General features: G+C 36.0%; 1 protein-coding gene across 1 annotated transcript in view; it reads left to right on the top strand.

Moving 5' to 3' along the window:
* Positions 1 to 3,104: 3,104 nt before the first annotated feature.
* Positions 3,105 to 16,523, top strand: part of LOC129267707 (bridge-like lipid transfer protein family member 3B) — a 42,843-nt gene continuing 29,424 nt past the window's right edge. Inside the window, exons 1-4 of the mRNA XM_064105076.1 lie at positions 3,105 to 3,125; positions 3,823 to 3,861; positions 5,479 to 5,555; positions 8,407 to 8,515. Of these exons, the coding sequence (XP_063961146.1) occupies positions 3,105 to 3,125; positions 3,823 to 3,861; positions 5,479 to 5,555; positions 8,407 to 8,515 (246 nt within the window). The remainder of the gene's footprint in view (positions 3,126 to 3,822; positions 3,862 to 5,478; positions 5,556 to 8,406; positions 8,516 to 16,523) is intronic.

Raw genomic sequence — 16,523 nt, 5'->3', positions numbered from 1 at the left:
TCCCAAGTAGAGCCGTATTTCCCGGGAGGGTTGGGAACGTGTGTCGCCAAGACGAAACGGAACGGTGTCAGAAACGATCCGGTCCTATTTTGTGAGCTGTCTCTTGCTCTGCGTTTGGCTAGAGGGCTTGTCTGGAGAGAAGTGAAAAACAACAGGATGTTTATTTTTTCATAATGGTGTGATGGAAGAGGTTAGAGAGAGTAAGAGAAAAGGAGAGAGAGAGAAAGATGTGTTTATAAGGGACAGAGAGTCACAAACAGACAAAGGAGAGAAGGAAGAATGCCAGGGAAGAAGTAGGGATTCTAGGGAATTCATATTCATTTTTATATTTATCCTGCATTGCATTATTATATTACCAAAAAAAAACCTATTACAAAAGTGATGTGGGATAACTACTGTATTGATGTCATCTATTAAAAAATTACATGTAACACCTGACTGTTAAAAGTAGCTTTATACTGTTCATACATGTATACACATACATGTATGAAACAGGAACTTATACATTTCTTCATAATGCAGGTTACTCATTTCATGAGGTGTTTGCCAGTGATTTTCATTTTCACAAGTTTGTTAAAAACTACTGAAATGCATTGAGGCGATTGGCTGAATGTAAACTTGTTATTAAAAAAATCACTGACAAGACATTTCATGAAACACCCCCTGATATCTACTGAAGATGGTAACATACTGGTCGTGGATGTGGGATGTATGACAGCTTTCCCCACAGCCAATCAGTGCAATTATTTTGGTAGCCTGTATTAATACAGGTGAATATGAAAATCACTCAAAAATCTGAAAAACTCCCTTCTGTCTGTCTAAAAAGGCAACAAAAACTGAAAATATACTATCAAGGCAGGATGTTGTTTTTATCAGATTTTTTTTAAATTCTAGATTTCTGATTTATATCGATTGACAACATATTTAGGGTTTTAAAAAGTATTCTGGAAGTGGTTTAATTTTAGAAGTTGAAAGACTGCAATTTCAGGTATACATACATGTACATGTCATGTTTATAAATGAAGCGCACATATATGTACATGTATATTAGGTGCAATCTTATACACAGTAATGCGCGTCCTCTTTATAGCATGATTGGTGTCTCTTACACAAAAATAAGAAGAAAAAAATTGTCTGGTCACAATACTACACAATTTAATGGTCTTGTTCTTGAAGAACATTTTATTAAATTGACCTTTATTTTTTCACCATTTCAATTTGGCAACAGCCAAGTACAAGAAGATGTAAACCTAGACTGACATTGGACACTATACCAGGGGTGGATCCTGGTTTTTTGGAAGGGGGGGGGGCACATTTTGCTTAGGAAAATGTTAACAAGCAAAAAATAAAAAAGGTCTTCACTTAAAAAAAGGGGGGGGGGCACACTTCTGTTTTGATGGCATTTACAAATTTTAATTGTGCTTCTCAAAGGGGGGGGGGGCAGGGTTGGCTGTGCCCCCCTGGATCCGCCAGTGCACTATACAGTACTGACACTGTATACAATGTTAATGTGGGTGCTCTTAAGCTTATTATGACAGTCGTACCTGTAAGCACAGTGTATTGTTTTCATATCGCTTGAACTTTAGACAGGAATGCCAGCGATGACAAGATTGCACTTCAAATCATAACACAATCTCTCTACATCAATCCAGGCTTGGGTTCATGAATTTTCACAAGTATACATGTACTACTAGTACTAGTATTTATATTGCGCAACTACAGTTTGCTCTCTGTTTTAGATGGGAAATAAGGGATTTTATCCTTGCTATGATTGTGTAGCAAGTAGCAATTAGCAATTATCTTCACAAATTTGTGTACATTTCCATGAAAGAGTTATGAATGAGAAAATATTTTACCTTGTGCATGTACTATGTAGATTAAAATGGTAAACCAAGACATACATGTACACTATACATATGTACAGTTAAAATCAATAATTTCAATGTTATGTGATTTTTCCAGCCTTGTCCTAAACTCTAAAGTTAAATGAAAATATGGTATTCATTGTACTGCATGTACAGTGTATGTACTGTGTAGTAATCGATATCAAGAGTTTGTAATTAATTGGATTTTGAGAAATCCCTATTATTGGAGTCAAGTGGGAAGATGCAGTGTTTGGAATACATGCAGTGTTCATTGGGAAAAATGTACATATATGTAGAGGCTCACAATAAAACATTTTTTTACAAACAGTACGTGTAATTAATAATCAGGAAATAATTTTCCTGGTATCGCATTTTTTAAAGACTGCTACTGTGCTACATAAAAAAAATCATTTGTGTTACTGATCTTTACATACAGTACAATGTACATGTACATGTAGGACTGTACAGTGCTTTAATAGTTGAGACTGAGAGCTTTTCTCATATGACCCAAAATTTGGTAAGCGAAATTATTCGTGCAAGTTATATATTTCATTTTTTGTGAATTTACATGTGGGGTTAAATATTTCAGTAGACAGTAATTATGTTCATCAATCTCCTTTTTATCCAGTTCATTAAAGCAACACATTTATGCCCTTAAAAAGAAAATAAATTCAAATATCCATAGCATATTACATGTATGCTCTGTGTAGAATTTCTCATCCAGCATACACATGGGCTGTACCAGACAGTGTTGAAAAGCAATCCGATCATTTCTCGTTATCGTGGAGGATAACTCCCAAGCTTTTTAGCATGCTTGATAGCTCGGGCAGACGTCTTCAGCTGATCCAATATAGTTAACACCCTAACCTGCAGGTCTAGAGATGGAGTTTTATTTTTAGACCAGCTATCTTCCTTTTGTTTTGTGGTCCAATAGTTGAAAAGCTCCATTAATTTCGTAGAGAAAAATGTAAATTTGCATCCCTAATAATGTGCCACGCCAACATTTTTGTGCAATTGTACAAGTAAGTTTTAATCTATACAATACTAGTAATAATTCATTTTCTTTCAATATGCTGGCAGTACTGGCTTCGCAAAGAAATTATACTTAATAAGTCTGGGGATCATTTTCCAGCCATTTACACCAAGCAGGGCTTTTTCATCATATCATAAAACAACTACTATTCATACATGTATATCATGAATTTCATATAAAGAACCTCTTTAATCACACAAAAAATAATGATAATATTCAACATTCAGGTAAACATTATCACCATTTACTAGCCCATAGAATTGATTACCAGACTGACCTGAACCATTTCTTATAATTTACAGGTATTTTTTGTAATCAGGCAATGTGAAGCTTGCACAAGTATGTCTACATGTTTAGGCGACCTCTCATAAAGGTCATGTACATGTATTTACCCATAGGGGTGAATTTTCAAGAGACCGAGTTTGGGAAGTTTAATTTCAAGGTGTTTATGAACTGTAAAGTGCACACGTGCTTCATCTGAAAAAGATAGCACCCCCCCTTTTTTCGCTCCCCCCAACTTCATTGCATTGCAGCTTTTACAAATAGTATTTCACTTGTCACTTGTACATACATGTAGGTACTGAAAATTTTGATACAAAGTTACTGTGATATATACAACTGATATTTTGCAATTTCCAGACCCCTCAACTTGCTGTGTGGCTAACATCAGATTCTCATAGAATTGTAGAGACTTTTTTGGTAGTCTCTTAAGGAACCATTTTCAATTTTCAGAAGCAAATTTGTTATATATGCCTTTTTGTTTTATTGATGCCTCCTGTATCAAGAAAGCTTGAATAACAACAGAAAATTACCTACATGTAAAACTTTCAATCCATTTCCATGTTATACACTTTAATCCTATACATAGTTTTGACGTTGGGCCATTTGTATTTATCTTTGTTTTTGTTTTTCTTTTTTCTTCAGATTCCGTGGACAAAGCTAAAGACACATCCAATATGTTTGGTAGGTACAACATTATTCAATTTGGATGATCTGTTACCATATTCTTTGGGGTGTTTCTTGAAGCAAATAATGGTTTTCACTTACTAATTTGTTCTGAGCCAATCAGATGCAAGGATTTCAGTGTCTTAACTCTGTCAATCAAAATCACTGACTAATTGTTTCATGAAATGTACCCATTTTGCTGAAGAGAGGATACCTTTATTGTGAAACATGTACAGTGTACATGTACAGTATGTCTACAATATGATTACATTGTGTGAAGAACATCATTACCATCATGTGCTGGCCTTGTCCTTGTTACTGTTAGGGGTAATTATCACATGAACTTGGAATTAAGCACAGTTTAAGTGCCTTGATCTCTTAATTGGATTAGTTTCTAATTTCTTACCGTCTCAAGATAATGGGTTAACATGATTCCCATGCACACCTTTTATTGTTTTTCTCTCCATGTTATTGTTCATGTGATGTAACCTTGAGGCATAGAGATCAACAGTCTTTGATCGCAATATATTGCTTGAAATTGTCCCATATTTGGAGAGCATCCATGTTAATTTGCGCAAATGTGTGATGCATTTTACATGTAGATACAGAGCTGCAAACTAGTACTGGTTTTCATTAATTCGTACTTTTTAAAAGAAAATGAGAACAATTCTGATGGTTTCATGCAAAAAATTATTTCTAAACTTTCAGTTTTATGTGTTGTCATTATATGGTAGTTACTCACCAAAATACTGATTTTCAGCCTTAGAAATACTGAAATGTTCTTGTTCATATTGCCTGTTTGGAAAAAAATAGCTATTTGAAACGTGGTACAGATTTGATTCCTGTGTGAAGAAATACAGCAGGAAGGGTTTTAGTTACTGCACAATGTATCATCCTTCTCATCTAAATGCAAATTGAATGTGGGCAGTTTTGGGTCTAGTTCAAGTTGTTTATGCTCAGATGTAATTCATTCCGTCTCCGGAGGGTATCTCATTGTGCCTTGAAATGGAATGATTGTTCAGAGAAAATGTTTGAGCTAGAAAGTTAGAAAAGACTCAGGACAAGAAGAGATGGAGGGGGGGGGGGTTGGATGGGGAGAAAGGGGGAGTGGAAACTAGGAGGATATTGGTAGTAGGTGGAAATGAAATGAATGAGAAATTTGATTATTGCACTTTTTCAAATTGGGGGATTTATTGCCCAACCTGAGTAAGAAGTAGTTTCTCACGAATTTCAACTATTAAAAAGTCCACTTTAATAGGCATACATGTACACTGTAGATAGCTGGCAGCTGTCTGTTTTGAGGAGTTTTTAAACATTTTTGTCTTTTATAAATTTCTCTGTAATATGTGAGTGGAGCCAACGAAGTTCAGCGGAACAACCATTGTCACAGAGACCGAAGCTTTTGGTCTACATTTGTAGCTTTGAAATATTTTTCTGGCATTTTCTGATTGGGAAATTTACCCCAATGAAATTACATAATATGTACAGTAGCATAACACAGCAGAAATAATTTGCGCGTATGTGCAGTTTTGGAGAAAGAGATTGGATAAAAAGAAAGTTCTTTGTCCAACTTCCATTAAAGAAGAATAATTCTGGGCCAAGTATTCCTTATTGTCTTTTTATTTTTGTTCCCAGTACTTGGACCAGGTGGAGCTAGAAATGGAGACATGTCGAGATCTCAGGAAAACAGAGAATAAACAATCTTTGCAGTCGTAAGTGCCTACCAATTATCATATTTGAGTGTCAAGCCATTTAACCCAAGTGATGTTGTTGTTATCTTGGGTTTAAAGGTGCATATCCAAGGTGACAACCAACCTTGATAACAGCAACAACAACAACATGTTGTTATCTTGGGTTTTAAAGCTAAATGAACGTAGTTCTGTCTGTAAAACCAAGGTAAAGTATTGATATATCATCGTGGATCTAGATCTGGTACAGTTACATAAACTGAACTTTGTGAAATCATAATATCTAGCTAAAAAACGATCACACTGAAGATCGCCAACACAGATAGGCACACGTGGGACAGTGTATTATTATTGCTGGAATAAAGACCCGACGGAAGTGACCGAATCCGCGCTTATTTTGCTTATTTCTCAGCAATTAAACAATTTCTTCCAGAATCCTTTGGCACATATTTTTCATTCATACAAACAGACACTTTGGTGATCATTATATTAAATTCTGTAAAAAGTCATTTGAGATCGTTCCCACAACTGGAATTTATCTTTAAGGTGTGTACCCAAGATAACAACCAACTTGATAAACAACAACATCACTATAAAAGAAAGTGATCTTTCTTTATGGTGTTAGTTTTTTTTGCAGGAAATAGTTTGTTATTTAAACTTGATATGTTGTATTTGCAGCTGATTAGAATACAATTATATGTTTATTTCATGTTTATCATTAAAGAATGTGGCTGGTTGATTTGATGTACTGCTACAGGTAACAGCTTGATGGTAATGTGCTTGAATTTGATAATCAACCCTTTTTATCCATGGATCATTTCATTTGTAAACAATTCAGGGTAAACGGATTTTGCTAATAAATTTATCCTGACCACAAAACAGTTCAAAAAATCTATTGAAAAGGAGGCAGAATCTTGGTGGCTCATGGCAAATCCCTCCCCCTTAAATTCCCTGAGCCATGGAAAAATGAAAATGAGTCCCTGAAATTCCTACAGGGTCCAACATCTTCCAAATATATTTGTCTTGTAAATAATAACACTGTATTATTAGGTGATCTGTCAATCGACAGATCAACTATTAATTTCGTACGAATTTTCTTTTTTATTTATTTATTATTTTTCTTTATTTTCCGCCCTTTTCTTGTTAGCACAAAATCTCAAAATCTACATGATCAATTATCTTCAGAATATCATCAGATGTGTATAAAACAAGTTCAAGGTCAAAAAGTCATCATGACGTCATCTAGACGCCATTTTGTAAAATCACGTTATCAATCATATCTTCATTATCAATTTAAAAAAATTAACAATATTTACATCACATTAACTTCAGGTCAAGGGTCAACTGTCCATGTCATTAAAGGTCATGTAAAGGTCACGATGCGCGCGTACGCGCGCGTCAAAATGTTAAAATGCTCAAAATCACTTTTTGACCAAAGTAGAGTACGAATCAGGTCATTTTAAGCATTTCAAAAATTTGCGCGCGCACGGTTACGCGCGCGTTCTCGCGCGTAACGGCACTATAGAGCATAGGGTCACCATTTTCTTTATATCAATGCATTGATAATATAATTCTGAATAATTTGATACCTTGATCAACTTTTTACAACAAGTAATAACGGAATAAGCCTCCATCAAAGTTTACAGCACGCACGCGCGCGCGCACTAACCATAGACAATATATGTGCAAAAACATGCCTATACAAAATTCATTATAGCTCTTTAGATAGTCCGTTGACCCCCGATTTTTTTTTCATATTCCAATAGTGTATAGATAGGAGATATGATTTCATGCCACATTTGACCCTTAATTTTATCATGACGTCATCAAAGTGGCGTCGAAACTCAAAATTCCCACTTTGCTACCTATGACGTCATCATAGTTATGCAAATTTGAATCTAACTCCTCAGATATTGGCAAATTTTCGCTCAGTTTTCAATATATTGTAGCTGAGGACATACTCTTTTTAATTTGATGGCTATATTTTCTTTTAAAGGAATGAATCATCCTGAAAAAGTGCAAGTTATAGAGGCATGTCATTTTCGCTCATTTTGTGTGCAATCTCTATGGGAAATGACTTTTTCTCAAAACTGGATTTTACATTCTTCTATTTCGCAAGCCATATCTCCATTTCTTTTTGTCGGTTTTCTCTGAGCTAGAAGTATGTTGTAGCTGAGATTGTAAGCTATCGCAAGTGTGGTCTCCATTTTCCAATCAGATGCCATGATCATGCCCGTATTTCACTTGCAAAATTGGATTTGAGATCCTCTCAATTTGCTATGTGTAAAGTCTATGGGAAATAGTGCTTATGCGTAAAAGTCTATGGGAAATAGTGTAGCTCAGTTGGTAAGGCATCAGACTTGCAATCTTAATGTCGAGGGTTGGAACCTCAGGGTGAACATTTTTTTTTTTTTTTTTCTTCTTTTCAACATTTCACAAATGGTCCTTCATGACCATTACAAGGTATATATTAAGTTAAAACATTGCACAATAAAATAGTTAAAAAAATCCTTTTAATATAACATGTACATGTACCATGTGTATCATTTACACCTATTTTCCAAAGTTTCTCATTTCTTTCTTTTCAAGAGTATTCAACACGTTCTTTTCGTAAGAGAAGTTCAGTTTCCATCATAATGATCATATTGATCTCAATAAACATGCTGATTGTCTTCCTGATCATGAAATCAGAGACAGATCACCTAATTCGTCCTCATGACCCATTGACGAATTAAAATTCTAGTTCAGTGTTAGATTCAATGTGACAATAATATTTTAAAAATCTATGTGTAGTTACTATACGAATCACACTTTTTGATCATGAAACTGTTGAGGATGCTGAATTGATTTGAATTTGTATTTTGTTCTTTTTTAGAGCACCAAGCAAGTACGGGTTCCCGGAGAGAGTTGTAGATGGAATGTATGTTCATGTTAACTCAATCATTGGAAAGTTCAAATCGGACACATTCCATGCAGATATACAGGTAGGTTCTATATTCGTAAAAGTATTTTGATGGTGATGTTGTTGATTGTGATAATGATATTGCTAATCATGGTGGACTTATGGTGGTTGTGTTTTTAATAGTAAAGGTGTTGATGATAATGATGATGATTTTGGTGATGATGGTGATGATGATGAAGATGATGGTGATGGCGGTGGTGATAGTGATGGTGGTAATATTTATGATGATGATGGTGATGATGATAGTGATAGTGACAATGTTTGCAATAGTGATCTTGCCAATGCTGCTTCTGATGATAACGACAACACAAACTTAAGATCATAATGAAACAGCAAGAAATCTTCCCTCCTTAGATCACCTCTTCTCTTAAAGGAGAATGAAACCTTTGGAACAAGATAGCTGGTGTGAAAACAGAAAAATCAAAGAAACAGATCAACGAAAGTTTGAGAAAAATCGGACAAATAATGAGAAAGTTATGATCATTTGAATATTGCGATCACTTATGCTATCTAGATCCTCATATAGGCAATGCGACAAAGATGTGTGATGTCACTTGTGAACAACTCTCCCCATTACTTAAGTATATATTTCACTTAAACTGCCTCTTTTTTACATCTATCAGTAGAGCATGTATTCTTTCTATAGGAGGGCATATATTACAGATTTTTAAAGAATACATCATGGATAAAGAGTTTTTATCACCGTAAGAAAAAGCAAAAAGAGACATTTTGGGGGTATTTTATAGTCCATCAAAGGGAAAGTTGTTCACATGTGACATCACACATCCTTGTCGCATTGCCAATGGGAGGATCTCCATAGCACTAGTGATTGCAATATTCAAATGCTCATAACTTTCTCATTATTTGTCCGATTTTTCTCAAACTTTCTTTGTTCTTATTCTTTGATTTTTCTGTTTCGACACAAGCCTACTTGTTCCAGCGGTTTCATTCCCCTTTAACTAAACTCCCCCACACCATCTCATCACCCTTCTTGTAACCATGATTATCCATCACACCGTAGGTGACATGTTTATGAAGGTGAAAGCAGCTACTTTATAGGTGTTTTTCCTTTCTCATGCACTCACTCGCATCTCCACCCAAGACTTCATCATGTAATTTCATACCCTCTCCCATTGATTGTAACGAGATGTGTTCACACTGGAATCCTCACTTCTTCAATCTTCCAGAATACAGTACAATGAAAAATGTTTGTGTTAAAAAGACACCAGGGCCCCATTGCATAAAAGTTACTTTTATAGTATAACTATGCCATCCAATGGTAATTTCCCTGAAATCCTTGATTCTGATTGGCTGGTTAGCATTGTTACCATGGTAGTTACCATTGGATGGCAAAGTTACCATAATGGTAACTTTTATGCAGTGGGGCCTAGTCAGTGTTCAAGGAGGATCTCGCTTTCAGGTGTTAAAATACACCACGGATTTTGAAAATTTATAAGACTTTTACATGTTGTAGTGTACTGTACATGCTATCCCGATCTGCAGTCGTCAATCTTGACCAACGTGATTGTCATTGGTTAAATTTTTTTTCGTAATAACGAAGGGAAGTGCCATTAGTCCTTAATGATATTTATGGATTTAAATTTATTTTTGTGCAATTTACCGGCCTTTCACACTGTAAAAAAAAATTGTAATTTGAATGATGATTCCAGTGAAAAATAAGGCTAATGACAAATATTTAGCACGTGTGAAACCAAACTTGAACATGATTAGAATCACGAACGATAATCACAGTCACGATTACAATAGTAATCATGATGATTCAAGATTCATGCGTGAAAAGGTCCTACGTTACAGGGTGGAAGACCCTTATGCAGCTGCACATTTGCGCACTTACTCTAATCACAAAAGAAAAAACACTATTATGTGCTTGGTTCTAGACATGCAAAATGTTGTAAAAAGTATGCTTTTGTTTCCGTAAAACATGTGTGTATATGTACCCTATACAAAGCATTTAGATCCACTCTCACTGTCCCAACCTGCCTGAAAAGCGTGTAGCGGTGGACTTTGTACCATTCTACTCTCGAAGCAAGTGCAAGCACTCCGTTTTTATGGGCAAAATCATTACAAGCATCCACATGTAGATTGAAATGACATTAGTCACATGCCATCAGACAAACCAGCTTACAGTAGACTGTAAATTGAAATCTTTTGTTGTGTTATAAAAAAACCCCAGATACTCAGACTATATGTTGTTTATTTTGATTGAAGAGGGCTTGATTTATTGCATCTAACTGTCACACATCTCTTTAAATATGTATGTGACATTCCACTCATTGAGTTGCAATTATAAAACGCAAACAATGTGACTTTCAATCTGGGAAAAAATTAGACGGGGGATTGGGGCAATTTTGCCCCCTAAATACTCATGAGAGCCCTGAAAAATTAAAAAAAAGGAGATACTTAAAATTCACATTCACTGCAATGTTAAAGATAATAAAATGTTGCAGATTTAGGCAGTGGGTTATGAAAAGCTGCCCCTGAAAATATAAACAAATTTTTTGCCCATTTTCCAGTCATGAGCATTTATTTAGGACGTAAATGCAAACTTTTTGCAATGCGTCCGTGATTTTCATGAGAATCTTGCCACTCTGTACTTCACTTCAACTCGTGCGAATGACCCCATTGTCTCCAGCATATACTGTTTCATGCAATTCCATCCCCTTCTCATTGATTCTGGTTGGCTGTGTCCACACTTAAGCCTTTGATATGAGTTGTATTCTAGACCTTTGTTACAATGTCACCCCAGCAAATGCAAGGGTTAGCTTTTCACAATATCAATATAAATGTGCATGTCAGCACTCCAGTTCACCTACACAATACAACTCCTAGAAATATGGTTATTCTGAAATGAGAATGAAGGGCGGGCGGGGGGGGGGGGGGGGGGGGGCAAGAAAGAAAAGAAAAAAAGAGGACATTTCTTTTGATAACTGCATACATGTACAATACATGCATATTGCAAGGGTTTTCATGACTCAGGCTACAATGTACATACAGTAGCAGAATTGTCCGCTCATTAAATGTTAGAAATATACATAAGGGAGAAGGGGGGGGGGGGGGGATTGAGCAAGAATTAAAAAAAAAACTTTCCTTGAAAGCTGCATACATGTATATTTCAAGGTTTTTCCTGACTTGGACTGTGTAGCTTTAATAGATGTCTGCTCATCAAATGTTAAAAATATACATTAAAAGGAGAGTGAAACATTAAACGAGGTTGCTATTGATTGTATGCAGAATGCATTAGATAGTCTGTCAACACAGACCCTTTATGAGAATAGTATACCTGCCAAATGGATTGCTTGGGTATGGGGAGTATTAGTTTCTTGGCACATGCCTGATATTGTGCATTTGCTACTTGACAGATGCCACATGCCTCAGATGTATTTTGATTTAGTGTCATGAAATGCAAACAACTAAAAAGAATTGTTTATAAAATATTAAAAGTTTAAATACAAATGATCAAGGAAAAGATTTCTGGAATTTATGAGATATTGACTAGGGATACATGTACCTTCCGTGTATCATTCTTGATTAATATGATATTATATCTGGTTAAATATTAGAAATTATTGTTATTTTTTTTCAAGGATAAACATGATGCACTTGATAGCAAACTCCTTTTCAGTTTCTTTGTGATAATCTTTTGTAATATATAAACTGAGTAATTACTTTTCGCAGCTATGTCACATACAAGTCAAGAAGTAATGTTGATTATTGAAATCCCTATTAAATATGTCGTTATCTTTTGAGATACAGAAGAGTTTACTCATGAATAGTTTTCTTATAAAATTGTAGGTTATTTTGGTTTTGGCAGACAACATGAAAGTGTCTGTAAAACTAGACTACATGTAGGTACTAGTAATTGATGTCAAACACATTTACATGTTGAGAAACTGCAATGTATTGACAATACACTAGACATCCCTGGGAGCCCGATAATGCATTATGTGAGTCCAATGCATTGTTTCTCAGTTTCTATCCTTTGTGCTGTATGGAGAATGAAAAGATGTAATCAAATTGAAGATTTGACCTAGAAAATCTATTCATACAGAGCTCTACTTCTCATGAATCATGACTCTTCACTCATTTTCTTTTTATCTTACATTTTTTAGTGCTCTTACATGTACTTCCTCAGATTCTTCTCATTTTACATGTACATCATCCTTATCTCTTCATCTGTTGCTTGTTGGGCCCAGGTACTCCCTGGCCAAAGCCTATGGGATTAAATGGGTTTAGCACTTTATCCACTTTACCCAAGACTCACATTTTCTAGGAGTCATTTGAACGCAATCTTTATTGGAATTTTGATTTTTTTAAAGAAAACTGATATTTTCCTTTCAATATCATCATTACCATCATCAGCACCACCATCATGTTCGTTGTCTTTGTCATCATCATCATCACCATCATCATTATTAAGCCTGAGTCGAATCGATTTTAAAATCGGTGTTCGATCGATGTCATCGAGCGCAGGTGCAGATTTTGCAAAATCGGTGCATCGAAAAAGAAAAAAAAACGTCGGCCGGCCGATTCGTTTGGTTCACACAATCAATCATCAAAAATCAAAATAACAGTAATGTCCAACTTGACTACTACTTACTTGATTTATATTGCCCCCAAAATGAAACCGATTGTGTAATTATGATGCCTATTCACCATTTTGAATCATTTCAATCATAGTTCGAGTCTTACTCGTCTCCTCGTGCCGAGATAATTTATGCACAATGAATTCATGAATGGAAGTCATCGCCATCGATCGTGCATGCGCGGTACTGTGCTTTAATCAATTAACCAGAATATGGCCGGAAATTGACGCGATCAACGTAAAATAAATCTTGCTTTCATGAACAATATTAATATCATGACCATAGAACATTATTCAATCGTAATATTTAACAATAATTTGCATATGATAATCATTAATATGAATTTAGAGCTTGATGTGAAACGTTTGTATTTCGTTTCAATTTTCAATGACGGACATCACATGACGATCGACTTGAGTGAGTGCACCGGGAGTGCACTTGTCTAAAAAAATAATTATCACGTCATGATTGATTCTCGAACATTGTCAACATGCAGAAACTCTTTTCAAGATCGTAATATCACCATATGATAACATTTTACATGACAAAACAGAGAAAATTGCGTTTGATATTTTTTCCCATCAATTTGAAGCTAGTTTGTGCCCAACTTTGGGCTCTGATTTCATGAATGGAATATATGTCATACGTCATCGAACGCGCATGCGCATTGTGCTTCTTTTCTCGGAGCTCGGAGACGTCGTCCAGAGATGGAATAAAAATAAAGATAATGCCAGTATAATACTATTAATTCTTCCATGAACATAACATACTTTGCTGACATCGTCATTATTTTTAGTATATGGCCCTAAAATCTTATTAAATCGTAATTATTTAACATCCAATAATGATTTATATGAATTTAGAGCTCGATCCGAGACATTCATATTTATTTCGATCGCATGCTCGTGTCTACGTCTGACTCTAAAATAAAGAATGGATTAATTCTCGAACATCGTCATAACTCATATTCCACAATATTTCCTCACAATCGTTATATCAGCATTGAATACCAATTCAAATGACCATCCAGAGAAAATTACGTATTTATTCCCATCAATTTATTTGGAGCTCATTTTCGATCCAACTACCCCGCCAACTACACAATTGTTTGCTGGCGCTGGCAAGCACGCCTGTCGTTTCGGGAGAGTGATACGGGGCTGGTGTGTGCGAGTCTGGACTAGCTGCGAGTGCTAGTTGACCGAAAATCATTCGGAATCGACTCTGCGTGATTCATGTCTTTGATATTGTTTCATTTTAAACTTATATGTTGTCATCTGCAAATATCATTGTTGGCGATATTTTGGGAAGAATTTTGCATTGGTCCCCGGCCTTTTTTGTGTTTTGTGATGATGGAAAAGTTGGAAGCTCCTTGAAAATACAAACAAAATTTGCTCCGTCATCTGCTTGTGCAACGCTCACCCGACCAGCGCATACCGTCAGTGCATGCAGTGCGTGCATAGCGCATCGACGCGACTGCCGGAGTAAAAAAAAATTACTCTATTTCCCCGCCTTCAAAATTCGATGCATCGATGTTTGATCGAATTAAAGCTGTCGAACACCGGTTTTCAAATTAATCGATATGACTCAGGCTTAATCATTATCATTATCATCATCATCAGTAGCAGCAGCACCACCACCATCATCATCACCATCATCATCATCAGTATTTTAATTTTTTGATTTTTAAAAAGAAAACTGATATTTTCCTTTTAATATCATCATTACCATCATCAGCACCACCATCATGATCGTTGTCTTTGTCATCATCATCATCATCATTATCATTTTCCATCATCATCATCACCATCACCACCATTACCACCACCATCATCATCATCACCACCATCACCACCATCATCATCATCACCACCATCATTATCATCACCACCATCATCACCATCATCACCATCACCACCATCACCACCATCATTATCATCACCACCATCATCACCATCACCACCATCACCACCATCATTATCATCACCACCATCACCACCATCATCACCATCACCACCATCACCACCATCACCACCATCATCACCATCACCACCATCACCACCATCATTATCATCACCACCATCACCATCACCACCATCATCACCATCACCACCATCACCACCATCATTATCATCACCACCATCATCACCATCACCATCATCATCATCACCACCATCACCACCATCATCACCATCACCACCATCACCACTATCATTATCATCACCACCATCACCACCATCACCACCATCATTATCATCACCACCATCACCACCATCATCACCATCACCACCATCACCACCATCATCACCATCACCACCATCACCACCATCACCACCATCATCACCATCACCACCATCACCACCATCACCACCATCATTATCATCACCACCATCACCACCATCATCACCATCACCACCATCATCATCACCATCATCATCATCATCACCAACATCATCATCATCACCATCATCACCATCATCATCATCATCATCATCATCATCACCAACATCATCATCATCACCATCATCATTCTCAGATTTTTCTTTTCATTTTCATTCATGTTGACCTTGTTTCTCTCGTTCATATATTCTATTTCTCTTTCCATTGCGCTTTTGAGCTCTTCTTTTATAATTGGTGATCCTTCACATTACTGTATACATCTACAATATGTTATCCTAATACAGTTGTTCTGTCCTTTCTTTTGCCTGATATTATTAGTTATTTGTTTCCACTATTTTTTTTCTTGTTGTAACTACCATGTGATGTACACGTATGAGACAGTTCCTCCTCACTCTCCCGTCCTTATTCTTTTACTTTAGTAACTTTATCATCATCTTCTACATCATATAGCTGTCCCTCTCTCCTTCAGCATCCACTCTCCCAGCCAATATTATATGTCAGGCAAGCAATAAACATACAATGCATGTCACGTAGTTTGGCATTAAACAGAACAGACAGTGACACCGCCATCTTGTATGGGCTGCCCTTGAAAGTATATTGAAGTGGAAAGCTGAAACGCACCAACCAGGTGCCAGTCATATTTGAACATGATAACACAACATGCCATAGACTTCTTAATTTTGTATTAAAGGCCATTAAAGGCTTGTTCAGATTATACAGATTATTAACGTTTTATGATATCATGCACATGGGCCACTTGCTTGTATCAGAACTGTACATGTAGATTAGATCTGTGATCAATCAGAGAATTACACATGTAGGTGATATTTATTAAAAGCTTGTTATAATTATTGTGTTATTTCAAACATATTCAGGGATTCTCTGTTCTTGTGATAAAAGGCACAAGAAAACTTACATTGTATGTATCCATAGTTTATATTTTGGGGGGTATCCAAGCTATTGACAAGAATTGTTAACAGCCATTTCACATTTCTCTAAATCCGCAACATGGGATAAGCTATAACATTG

The sequence above is a fragment of the Lytechinus pictus genome, chromosome 9 (assembly GCF_037042905.1).
Source record: "Lytechinus pictus isolate F3 Inbred chromosome 9, Lp3.0, whole genome shotgun sequence".
NCBI lineage: Eukaryota > Metazoa > Echinodermata > Echinoidea > Temnopleuroida > Toxopneustidae > Lytechinus > Lytechinus pictus.
Note: the sequence above shows the minus strand (reverse complement) of the source record. Positions and strands in the feature narration are given on the sequence as shown.